This window comes from Delphinus delphis, chromosome 19 (genome assembly GCF_949987515.2).
Source record: "Delphinus delphis chromosome 19, mDelDel1.2, whole genome shotgun sequence".
NCBI classification, from domain to species: Eukaryota; Metazoa; Chordata; class Mammalia; order Artiodactyla; family Delphinidae; genus Delphinus; species Delphinus delphis.
In genome coordinates, this window is record NC_082701.1 from 18,138,892 (window position 1) to 18,151,732 (window position 12,841).

The window sequence follows — 12,841 nt, forward strand, 5'->3', positions numbered from 1 at the left end:
CAGAGCATGGGCTCTGGCTTCAGGCTGCCTGGGTTCAATTCTAAGTGATCCCACTTACAAGCTGTTCCCTTGAGTTAGGAATCCTCTTCTTAGGAATGAAAGAGTTAATACATGTCAAATACTTAGTGCCAGACACATAGTAAGTACTTAATAAACTTAATTATTATTATTTCCACTTGTTTCAGTTATCCATTGCATAACAAAGTACCCCAAAACTTAGTAGCTTACAACCACAACCATTTTAGTATATCTCACCCATTTTATGGGTTAGGAATGTGGGCAGGGCTTGGCTGGGTAATTCTTCTGTTCCACATGGCATCGCTGAGGACACGATGATATTCAGCTGGAGGACAGGCTGGCCTGGAGGATTCAAGGTGGTTGTACCCACATGTCTGGTGTGTCAGGCGGGATGGCTGCAAAGTTGGGCTCAGCTAGAACTATTAACCAGAGCACCTACATCTGGCCTCTCTATCATGGCGGCCTCGGGTTAGTCCGACTTCTTGCATGGCAGCTCAGGCCACTCAAGAGGCAAGGGTTCTTTCGTGACCCAGACTTGCATGTTACAGAACATCACTTCCATCACACTCAACTGCTCAAAGGAGCCCAGATTCAAGATGAGGAAACATAGACCCCACCTCTCAAGAGGAGTGTCAAAGAATTTGAGGTTATGTATTAAAGTCCCCTCACTTTTCAAGCCCCAAGTAAATTTCCCATAGAAATCCTAGAGGGGCATCAATGGAACAGTCTATCGCTCTTTCTCTGACAAGGAACTGGAATGATATCTCCTGAGATTTCAAGGGAATGGATTCCTACCCCTCCCCAGAGGTGTGGCATGTGTACACTCACACATATACATGCACACACACACACACACACACACACACACACACACACATACAGGCACAGTCACACTGTCAGATCTGGTACATACATGTAGCCATGCCTGCCCCCATCTCTAGATGAGACCCAAAGTCCTGCCCTAGAGTTCTTTCCTTAATTCACTGATCATTCTTGCTCCTACTTGTGTGAAAAGGGGGTATTGGCAGGGATGGAACCAGTCTTTGATTGGAGAGAGGCCATAGATCCCAAACCCACTAACATTTCACTTTAACATGTCTTGTTAAACATGTCGTGTGTGTGTGTGTGTGTGTGTGAGAGAGAGAGAGAGAGAGAGAGAGAGAGAGAGAGAGAGAGAGAGAGAGAGAGAGAGAGAATGTTTCCTGATTTTGATTGGCTTACGTCAGCAAAGAAATGAGATCTGGTGTTAAGAGCAAGCAGGGGTGGCTCAGACATGTGCTACAGGCCCAAGCCACCATGAGATTTAAATTTTGCTGGGGATCAGCCCAAATCCTCACTTAGATGGGCCCTGCCATTCTCCTCCACACTCTGCCTATGCCCCAGGCCCACTGTCCTCGCTGTTCCCTGATCAGGCCATGTTCTTCCATGGCTTTGCTCACGTTGTTCCCTCTGCCTAGAGGACCCTTGTCTTTTTCCTGGCAACCCTACTGTCTACCTTTTGTGTCACATTCCATTGCAATTACCTGCTTACATGTCCACTTTCCTCAAGAGCAGAGACCAATGCTCTATTCACTGCTGCATCCTCAGTGCCTGGCACAGAACAGTTCTCAACACCACGGGTTGAACCAATGATTGAATGAGCACCTATTTCTCTCAGATTCAGCAACTATTTCTCCTCCACGTCTCTGTGCTGCCCATCCAACTCCAATCTAACTCCTCCGACCGCTATGAGAAGGGGCAAAGGTCTCAAAGGCTAGGGTGGAAAGTTCGGGCTGGATTCTTGAGGCCTCAGGGAGACTGTGCAGAGTCTCAGAAAACAGGAAAGGATGTGGTGCTGAGCTGTAGAGGTGTGGCCAGCAGACCCAGAGGTACTCACAGCCCTAATGGGAAAAGCCAGAGAATCCTGCAAGGTTTTTCCAGGGTGGGGGAAGATGTCTTAAAGTCTTTATACCTCAATTGAAATAGTTTGTAAATGCATCTGGTTCTGCTGGGCTAAGTATTAGGGTCCGTTGGGAATATGTAGACCTGGGCCTGAGCCAGCACCTTTCTAGAAGATGATTCTGGCTACTGAGGTGGGGGCAGGTGCAGTTGAGTAAAGCGGTCCCTTGGACCAGTGCTCCTCACACTTGAATATGCAAACAAATCCCCTGGAAATCTTGTTAAAATGCAGCTTCTGATACAGTAGGTATGAGGTCAGGCCCAAGATTCTGTTTTTCTAACAAGCTCCCAGGTGCTGGCACTGCTGGGTGTGGGGGGAGGCTGGGGAGGGCAGGGCAGAAAGCTGATGGGATCACACTTCAAGTAGCAAAGACCTAGAAAAGTGGCATTAAGATCCAGACAGTGAGGGAGGGCTCAGAGCTCAGGCCTTAAAGTAAGAAGCTGCCATCAGCAATGTAAAAAAAAAGAATGTTCAGGAGATGAGGCACGAGACAGTATAGTATAAAGCCAGCCTGACAAGCATCTGGCATGCTTGCCAACCTTTACATTCTCTGATTTGGTGACCATGGCAGACATCACTAGTAGATCCCAGCACTATCACCCACTGAACCAAGAGGATGCCTCAGAATCCTTCTCAACACAATCCTCCAGGTAGTCACTACCAGTTAATAACAGTTGGCATGAGAAGTGACCCCATTTACTATTTCTGGTACTGTGGTTAAGAGTCTGACTGCTGGGCTTCCCTGGTGACGCAGTGGTTAAGAATCTGCCTGCCAATGCAGGGGACATGTGTTCGAACCCTGGTCCGGGAAGATCCCACATGGTGGAGAGCAACTAAGCTCGTGTGCCACAACTACTGAACCTGCGCTCTAGAGCCCACGAGCCACAACTACTGAACCCACATGCCACAACTACTGAAGCCCGTGTGCCTAGAGCCCGTGCTCTGCAACAAGAGAAGCCACCGAGATGAGAAGCCCACGCACCGAAATGAAGATCCAACGCAGCCAAAAATAAAATAAATAAAATAAATTAATTAATTTTTTAAAAAAAGAGTCTGACTGCATGTGCTCTGCTCTGACTAGCTAGGTGCCCTTGGAATAGCTGTTTCCATGAATCTCAGGTACTTTTTTTTTCTTTTTTTTCTTTCTTTCTTTTTTTTTCTGGCCACACCGCACGGCTTACAGGATCTTAGTTCTCCGACCAGGGATTGATCCCAGGCCCATGGCAGTGAAAGCGTCGAGTCCTAACCACTGGACCACTGGGCGATTCCCTCAGGTACTTTAATATGCTGTAATTTGAGGTAAAGATAACGCTCATTTCATAGTTCTTTTGAACATTAAATGCTATTATGAATGTATTGAGTTTAGCAGTGTCTAGCACATAGAAAGTGTTCAATAAATGATGGTTACCACATAGAGGGATGAATGGATTGGCTGCACAATTAGAGGGGTTGTGAGTGGTGGGGATAGGGTTAGGGTTAGGGAGAGAGAAGAGCCAGAGAGATAAAGGTGGGGAAGAAAAGGTGGACAAAAGCTGTGCCAGGCTGGGGATGGCTGGAAGATTTCCAGCTCTCTCTGGATGGAACTGGGCTCCCTACTGGCACTAAAGCTCTTTGATTGGAAGGGGTAAGTGGCACTTGTCATCTTCAGGTATGTGAGTTCAGAACTCCTTATCGAAGAAAACTAAAAGACTTTGTAATGGTCAAAAATATTACTGTATGTCCTTGAAGATCGTCTCTGAGTTTTATTATCTTCAGTTATTTTACAACTCAGACAACTGATAGTAATGGAAATGATTTTTGTCCATGTAAATTGTGTCTGGTGGAGATGCAATTGATTGTTGTCCAGTGGAAACTGCCCAGTTTTGCATTAAGCAGATTTATTTCTTGGTGGCCTAGATATGTTCTGTTCTTTGGATTCTACTTTGAATGTCTTACCTTCACTAACTAATGAGTTAAATGAAAATTTTGATGTGTTCATTGTATATTTCTATGAGAGTAATTATTCTGCCTTGTAGAAAAAATATTTTTTAAAACATTCTCATTAGCAGTGAAGATTGAGCAGGAGGCTTCCCGGACCCTCTGTCCCATGTTCGCCAAACACCAAGATTACATATGTCAACTTTATCAGGGATTGTCCCCAATTGCATTGCTTGTTTTACACAATCCAAGTAGACCATGATCCCATAGTTGAGCCTGGACACATTCTCAAACAGTTAAATTGTGAACTTGCTTAACAAAACATATAACAACCAAACACATAAGTACTACACCTAATACTTATCCATTCACTGATTCAAGAAACTAGATGGCAGGCTACATATGGGCAGGGACTGAATTTGTGCATCTCTAGAGCTCAGCGAGCGCCTGACTCGTGGTAAGCACTAATACACATCTATGGAGCCAACACATGAATGAATAAGCTTAACTAGCATTTATTAAGCACTTACTAGGTGCCAGGCACCTTTTAAACATTCTACTTGAATTAGTTTGTTTAATTGTCAAACCAGTCTTGCAAAGTAAGTATAATCACTATCCCCATTTACAGATAATACACAGAGAGGTTGATTAACTTGCCCAGGATCAACAGCTAGCAAGGAGCTGAGGCAGGATTCAGGCCCAGGTAGTCTGGCTCCAGAACCTGTGATCTTGGGCACCCACTATGTGGCAGGCATATTACTAGGCTCAGGGATAAGGAGATAAAAGACCAAACACAGACTCTCCCTCAAGGAGGTCACAGTCAAGAAAGGAGATGAGTAACAGTCATGTGATATGCTGTGACAGGTGAGAACACAGTGTGGGGACAGGATTGGCCTGGGATATGGCTCTCTGAAGAAGGGCCACCTGACCTCAGGTAAGTTCTGAGATGCTAGGAGTTCATATCCAGGTGAGGGGAAGGGAAGGGCATTTGCACCACAGGAACAGTATGTGCAAAGTCACAGAGCATGGTTGGTCTGAGAACATAAGGGTTCTGGAGGCTGGCACGTGAGAGTGTAGGGAAGAATGATGGGAAGTAGGACTGGGGATATAGGAGCCAGATCCACGTCATGGAAAGCTGTATGTGCTGAGTGAGGGCGGGAGTTGGGACATTCCTTGCTGGCTTCACAGTATTTTAAGCAGGGGAGTTAGAAGCTCAGACTCCATACTCTGCCTTCTCCCCACCCACAGGACACTAAACCCAGTACGCTTAATTCCCTACAAGCCGTATCCCATGCCAGAGTTCCCTGGGAGGCCTAGACCTGGAAGGAGATGCTGATTGATTCTGGGACACACCCAGTGCCACCTGGAGCAGTGGCTGGGCATCCTCTCTCCCTCGTGTCCAGGATTCCTGCTGTCACCCCCCAGTCTCCAACCACCACCACTGTGGCCACCTCAGGCACACTCCCTCCTGTCAGTCACATGCTGGGTGAGTCCAGAGATCAGAATTAAGCACCTTCCTTCCTACATTCCTTCCCTGCCCACCCTCTGACTCCACCATCCCCAGGAGCCGCAGAGACTGGCGCACCACAGGCCCCAGTCAGAGGAAGGAGAATAGGGAGGCCAGAGCTTCCCGGGGGAGACAAGGCTCTGGGCTGTACCCTCCCCTCCCACCAGGCTGAAGCTGGTGATTAGCCGGGTTAATTACATCCAAACCATTTCCGACTGGCACAAGCCCACCCACCCACAGAGCCCGCCCAGAGGCGTGCAGGCCTGGCCCAGGGTCAGGGTGCTAGGGTGCCAGCTACCCTGGGAGGGGTCCCGACCCCTGCAAGGGCCAAATGGAGGGCGGTGGTCCTCCCCTCCCCAGGACCTTCTCCTCTACCCTTCACCCCAGGTCTCGCTCTCATCACCTCCTACCCTCAGCCTCCCTTCTTTTGCTCATCCCCACACAAATCCCTTTCCCTCTCCGCTCTTCCCCCCACTCCAAGTTTGGAATGAAATCATGGGGCTCTGAGTTCTGCACGAGGCCCCGACATAAACACTCTGATTGGGGCTAATTATAAGGGCCAGGTTGGGAGGCTGGAACCTTCAGAAAGCTTGGCTTTCAAACAAAGGGCCCAGGGCTCAGCCCCCAGCCCAGGCCGGCTCCTCTCCAGACTGCATGAGGAATAAGGAGGGGTCCGGGGCTACAGACAGTCCTCTATAAACCCAACCAATGGTCTATGAGCTTGTTCCATGTCCCAGGTCCTATCTTGTCCTTTCTCGGCTGCTTTCACCTTGGCCCTTCCAGGCCTCAAATCCCAGGGCCTTCCCAGCTGGCTGGGAAGAGCCGCAAGCCTGCAGTGGAAGGAAAGGCAGCTGGGGAGGCGCTCTCAGGCTATGAGACTGGGGATGGGGCAGAGCAGGGGAAGGGAGAGGCGCAGGGGCAGGGAGAGGCACAGGGGAAGCCAGCTGTGACAGCCCTAGCCCTAATTAGCCAGCTTCAAAGCCGGCCAGCGAGAGAGCCCGCCTGCGTGTGTGCCCTGCTCACTCAGGCGGGTAAGACATTTCTGTCCTAATCAGAGGAGAGAAAGGGAGAAAAACACTGCCCACCACCACCCCGGGGATCCTCTAGATTGTGAGCTGGTACCCCGAGTCAGGGAGAAAAAGTAGGAGCACAGGAAATCATTCTGCTTTGTTAAAACTACCAGTAACAGTAAGTCCAAAAGTCCTCAAGAAATGTACATTCTTTGATCCAGTGATTCTATTTTTAGGAATTTATCCTGAGTAATTGGAAGAGTGCTACAATTTATTGAGCTTCTACTATGTGTTGGTTCTGTACATGCATCATCTGATCTAATCTTCACAACAACCTTGCAGACAGGTACTATCACCTTTTACAGATGAGGACTGAGGCTCAGAGGTTAGATGTCCCCAGAGACTCACAGCTGCACTGTGTCATGCCAATGCCTGTAACTCCCCACACGCGGTCTGTCTCTTTCTTCTTTTTTCCCTCGACTATGAAAGTATTAACATTCATTCTACTCTGCTGCGTCTTGATACCTGCAAGAGAGACAGGATCTAGTGAATAACCTAGTCTGAGGGTGTTCCTGGTTTTGTAGATCTGACGGTTTTCCCTCCTGACCCTCCTTTCCACAGCAGAGGGAATTACAGGCTGGGGGATACTGGAGTCTGAGAAGGTAAGGGTTGCCCCATGGAGAAGGAGAGCTACCCAGTGATGAAGACTAGATAACGTCTAAACCAGGGACTGAAAAACCAGCTCGGGGATGGTGTGGGGGAGGGGTGTGCAGCTAGACAGTGCATAACCCCCCTAACGTTACATACAAAATTGTGTTCCGGGGTCTGGCCATTTTTTCCCAGGAGGATGTCCAAAGATATTTCAGGTTCTCAGAGGAGTCAGTGGCCCCAGAAGTTTAAGATGCATTTTGAGGTGAGGAGACTATGTCTGAAGAAGGAAGGGACCTACTACAGTGAGCAGTGGGATTATCAAAGGGATGATGCCTCAGAAATGGCAGGAGCTTGGGCTCTGCTCCCCCAAACATGTGCCCCACAGCACCCTGGGACAGCATCTCCCCACCTCCAGAATCTAGCCCAGATCAGGGATCCCAACACCCTCTTGGAGATCTTTCTGGAAAGATCTGGAAGTCCAGGTCCCACTGATCCTCACTCTTTGGGGATGTCCAGAAGCATTTTGCCTTAGAAAACCTTAGTGTTCTTTTCTGGGGCACTTCAAAGGACAGACAGTTTGTCAGCAGTGGAAGCATCTTCGGGAGGGGCATCTGGGGTGGGGGAGGAAAAGCAAATGTCTGATCCATGAGGCAGGGGAGTCTGAAGGAGAGATGCCCTGCTCCTAGAGACCAAGCACTCCTGCTCCTTTGTGGGAGGGGGTATGATTGGGAGGGCAGGTAGAAAGCAGCTGTGGCCTAACACCTGCCCCAGGCCTGGGGGCCTCAGTGGAAGGGCTTTCTTACTGGGCCCTTGACCCTTCACCAAACAAAGCCTCCGTCTTCCAGACGGAGGGACCAACCCACTTACAAGGGGTAAACCGTGTCCTATCTAAAGGGCGACCTAGAAATCTGTGAAAGTACACCTCCAAGCCCATGTGTTTAACTGGGTTTTCCCAACAAGGGAGCAGAGACAGACCCCTCTCCAGGGGTGGCAGTGAGCTCAAGTGTTTCACTTATGGGTCTCCACTCCAGGGCACTTTGTCCCCTAAATCCTCTACACCCTCCGTCTAAGAGTTGTTTCATTAGAGCAATGAGAGCAGCCAGAGAGAAAGTTCCCCATACTTTCTGTAAGGTAATTCAGCCCTTTAGAGAAGGGAAGGGCATCTAGATGTATCCTTTCCTAGAGAGGCAATTATCTCATTGTCTGTCCTCTCCCCAGCCACAGAACCTATTTTTTCAGTGTTCTCAGGCCCTTTTCCCCTCCGTTGGCGACTTTGAGGGAGGAGGGTTGAGAAGGATCTTTACCAAAATTCCCTCCCTCCCACCCCACTCCGGGAAGAAAAAGGTATTGTTGCTAGTCTACCATCTCCTCCTGCCATCAGCATGACGGTCCACTGACAAAATGTACCCAGAGCACACAGAACTGGGATCTGGGGGCTGAGAGGCAGGGGAGGTTCTTCCCAAATCTTCAGCAGAGACAAGCACTCCTCTTCCCACTGGGCTCCATCCCAGCCACTGGAAACCTCCCCCCACCTCCCCAACCCCCTTTCGCAAGCTTTGGCCATTCTTTCCAGGAAAGACGCTCACAATTTGTTTGTAATTTAACTCTTTCCTGCAGCCCTTGTGGGGTTCCTTTAGAATCTTGCAACAAATGGAGCTCCAGGGCGGTGCCACCTCCCTGGCCTGCTTCTTTGATAGTTGAGGGAATCTCCTGTTGGGACTTCACACACACCATCATTTGAGAAAAGGCTAGTTTTAACTTATAATGTTGGCCACTGGTACCAATCATCTGGGGGAGGGTTATACATTTGGGGAAGGGGACTCTGCTGAAATCCCCAGGCCTCATTCAATTCCCAGCAAAGCCCCACATACGTGTTCAATTACCACCAAACATTTCCAGATCCCCTCCCCCAACATAAACTAACACACGCAAACACTTCGAAGTAGGGGTTCTAACTTACTTTCTCCCTTATCCCAAAGCCTGCTAACAAAGGGTGTTAAGGCACCATTTTCCGTACCACGGTTTGGCTAAAAAAGCAAGATCGGGGCAGGGAACCTCTTCTCCACCCCACCCCCAACCAACTAGGTCAGGGGGAGATGGAAGGAGGAGGTGTTTGGTTTGGTTAAACTAATAAAATGTTACAACCCTGTTAAATACAATTAAAGGGCTAGCTCTCTAGAAGATAATTAAATGCACTTTATTATGATGATTATTAGCTTTAATTTGCACTATTATCAAGAAACAGGAGATGCTGAAAAGTTGAGTTATGGGGCAAACTTGTTTCACCCCATCCCTTGGTCTTCAAATCGATCCATGGTAATTAAAATTCTAAAATACTCCAAATAGTTGAGGGAAATGATGTGTATTGGAAACTGCAATTCTCATACCAGCGTGAAAGATAACTTTAAGAGAAGTCTTGACTTTTATTTGTGGGAGTTGGGGGGAAGATAAGAAACATGTTATAAACATTCTATCAATCTTGTGATATAGAATGTCATGTGAACACTCAACCCCACCCCCACAGTCACAAAGAGCCTGCCCAGAGCCTTCTTCCAAAGCAAAGATACTCACGTTTTTTCCCCCCTTCCCCCTTCTGGACAAGTTTGAAAAGAAACCAGTCTTTTGTCAAAGGGAAACTAAAAATCCCACCAGCCCATCCATCCGTTCCCTCCCTCCAACCAAACCCATTTTATTGCCTTTTGAAAAACAAAAACGAAAAACCTCAACAACAACATAACCCCCCACACAGCGCACAAACCACCCCACAAACTGCTAACCTGAATGCCAGAGGAGATAGTCAGTTGGGGGTGGGGGGGGAGAGCAGGTGAGGAGCAGACAGCAGGGGAAAGGACAGAGATGCAAGGTGATCTCCAAATCCCAGCATCTGCGAGCTGATGATGCTCCCCCTAAAAATGGAGGCGGTCAGGATCGGTACTCAACGTAGTGGGGTGGGGAGGTTGGGTTGTTTCAAAACACACATCGCAAAACACTTTCTGCCCCCTCCAAGTGCTCGGGGTAGCGAGTTGAAAAGAAGAAGAGTCAGAGAAGAAAGATCTTCCTGCCAGCAGGGGGGTGGGCCCGGAGGGTAGGGGTGGAGGCCATTCCTCACACGATCTCCGCCCTCTCCCCACCCTTTGGTTCGGGTTTTTTTTTTTTTTTTTTCCACGTCTTCATCTCCTTTGGGAAGTTTCCAAAGATCGAGTGAAGGAGACAGGACAAGTGAGAAAGGGGGAAAGGGAAATCAAAACGAATCCAAGTCTTGATCAAAAGTATCCAACTGCTTCCGCAGACCCAGCGTCAGTGAGAAGGCTCACAAATTTGGCTTTAGAACCTGAATGTAACTCCCAACTACTTATAGCCTCTTCCAGCAGGCCCAGCCCTGTCAAATCACCAAAATACTCAAACCGAAGTAGGGGGTGGTGTTTGAAAGGGGACTGAAGAAAGGAGAACCCCCCCAACTCCCCCTCTTCTCCATTCCTCAGGCCTGGCGCCCCTCACTGCTCCCCCCCTTTTTTTCCTTTTTTCTTTTAAATAGAAAATATATAATTAAATTTACAAAAACTATTTACAGTTTTAATTACAAACCTGGTGGGGGTGTTGGGCAGAGTTCTCTTTAAAAAGCGACCTAAAAAAGAAATGGTTTCGATTGTTCTTTATTTAAAAAAATAAAATAAGGAGTCTGTAGGAGCGCCCCCCCCCTCCCTGGGGGCGGAGCGCGAGGTGCCGGCCCGGCTGGGGACGCGGCGCCGGAGCTCCGGCTCACACGGTGGTCTCGCCGTGCCGGCTGTTGGTGAGACGCGTGTAGAACTTCCTCCACGAGTGCAGCGTCTTGCCGGACCAGATCCAGAAGCCCGACGTGATGCCCACGATGAGCGTCATGAGGTATTTGATCATGTAGACGGTGAAGTCGGGTGACATGCGCGGCGTGTAGTGCGCCGGGCACGGGATGGCCAGGCTCTTGCAGTGCTGGCTCACCCACGAGCGCTCCCAGTGCTCTCGGAAGGCCTGCTCGTAGAAATAGCAGGCGATGACGATGGTGGCGGGCACCGTGTACAGCACCGAGAAGACGCCGATGCGCACCATGAGCCGCTCCAGCTTCTCCGTCTTGGTGCCGTCGTGCTTCATGATGGTACGGATGCGGAAGAGTGACACGAAACCGGCCAGGAGGAAGGACGTGCCTATGAACAGGTACACGAAGAGCGGCGCCAGCACGAAGCCCCGCAGCGGGTCCAGGCTGTTGAGGCCCACGAAGCACACGCCGCTCAGCAGGTCGCCGTCAATCTGGCCCATGGCCAGGATTGTGATGGTCTTGACGGCGGGCACGGCCCACGCGGCCAGGTGGAAGTACTGCGAGTTGGCCTCGATGGCCTCGTGGCCCCACTTCATGCCCGCCGCCAGGAACCAGGTGAGCGACAGGATGACCCACCAGATGGAACTGGCCATGCTGAAGAAGTAGAGCATCATGAAGAGGATGGTGCAGCCCTCCTTCTTGGTGCCCTGCACCACCGTACGGTAGCCGTCCTCGGAGAAGCGCTCGTTACACACCACGCGCTCCTGGAGCACGAAGCCCGCGATGTAGGCCACCGACACCATAGTGTAGCAGCCTGACAGAAAGATGATGGGCCGCTCCGGGTAGCGGAAGCGCTGCATGTCGACCAGGTATGTGGTGACAGTGAAAAAGGTGGAGGCGCAGCACAACACGGACCAGGTGAGGATCCAGAGTCGCGCAAAGCGCGTCTCTTCCTGGGAGAAGAACATGGAGCCGTCGGGCCGCGCCGGCTCGCACGGAGCCGCGCAGTCGCGTTCGCCCAGAAACTTGTAGCTGAGATAGGACGGCACCTTGAGGACGCGCGGACAGTGGAACGGGTGCTCCAGCGTGGCATAGCGCGGGGGCGAGCCGCCGCCACCCGGGCCGCCCGGGGTGCCCCCCGCACCCGGCTGCAGGCCCGGCGGCGGCGCGGTGGTGAGCAACGCGGGCGCGCCGTCCTCCGAGTGGTTCTGGCCCACGCAGATTTGCTCCGCGCCGTGGCGGGGGAAGTGCTCGCAGCGAAGGCGCTCCGGCCACTGGAAGCCGAACTTGTTCATGAGCGCCTCGCAGCCCTGGCGCGCGCGCTCGCAGATCGAGCGGCACGGCGGGATGGCCTGCTCCAGCACAGTGCACACGGGTGCATACATGGAGCACAGGAAGAAGCGCAGTTCGGGCGAGCACTGCACCTTCACCAATGGGTAGAACTGGTGCACCTCCAGTCCTGCGTCCTCCTGGTTCGTATGGCCCAGAAGGTTGGGCATGATGGTCTGGTTGTAGGCGATGTCCGTGCACAACGGGATGGAGATGGGCTGGCAGAAGCCGTGGTCCGGGATGGAGATGCCCTTCTCCCCGTGGAACTGGGCTGGCCCCGCAGCGGGCAGCAGCAGCAGCGGAAGCAGCAGGCGGGGCAGGGCGCTGCGGGGCCGCATGCTGGCCGCCGCCCCCCACCCGGCTCCCGGACGCCCCCCCGCCCCCGCCCCCAGCCCCGAGACCGCGCGCCTTCCCCGCCGCCGCCTCGCCGCGGCCGCCGCCTCCCGCGTCTCTTTGCAAACTTTGCTCGCGGCTGCCGAGTTGGGGAGGCCGGGCGGGGGAGGGGGGCGGCGCACCCGCCCGCTGGCTCGCCGAGGTCGGACTGAGCCGCCGGAGACACCGCGCGCTGCTTGCCCTCTCTCCTCCTCGTCCTCCTCCTCTCGCCTCTCCCCTCCCTTCTCCGCCCAGCGACTTCTTTGTGCCTTCCTCCAGCCCTCACCTCGGCCTCTCCGATCCCAATT

General features: G+C 51.5%; 1 protein-coding gene across 1 annotated transcript; it reads right to left on the minus strand.

Annotated features, from left to right (window-relative positions):
* Nucleotides 1–10,556: 10,556 nt before the first annotated feature.
* On the minus strand, nt 10,557–12,514 carry FZD2 (frizzled class receptor 2). Its single transcript, XM_059998663.1, has one exon. It carries the CDS (start codon nt 12,497–12,499, stop codon nt 10,802–10,804), a length of 1,698 nt encoding a protein of 565 aa, XP_059854646.1. The 5' UTR covers nt 12,500–12,514; the 3' UTR covers nt 10,557–10,801.
* Between the last annotated feature and the right edge of the window lie 327 nt (nt 12,515–12,841).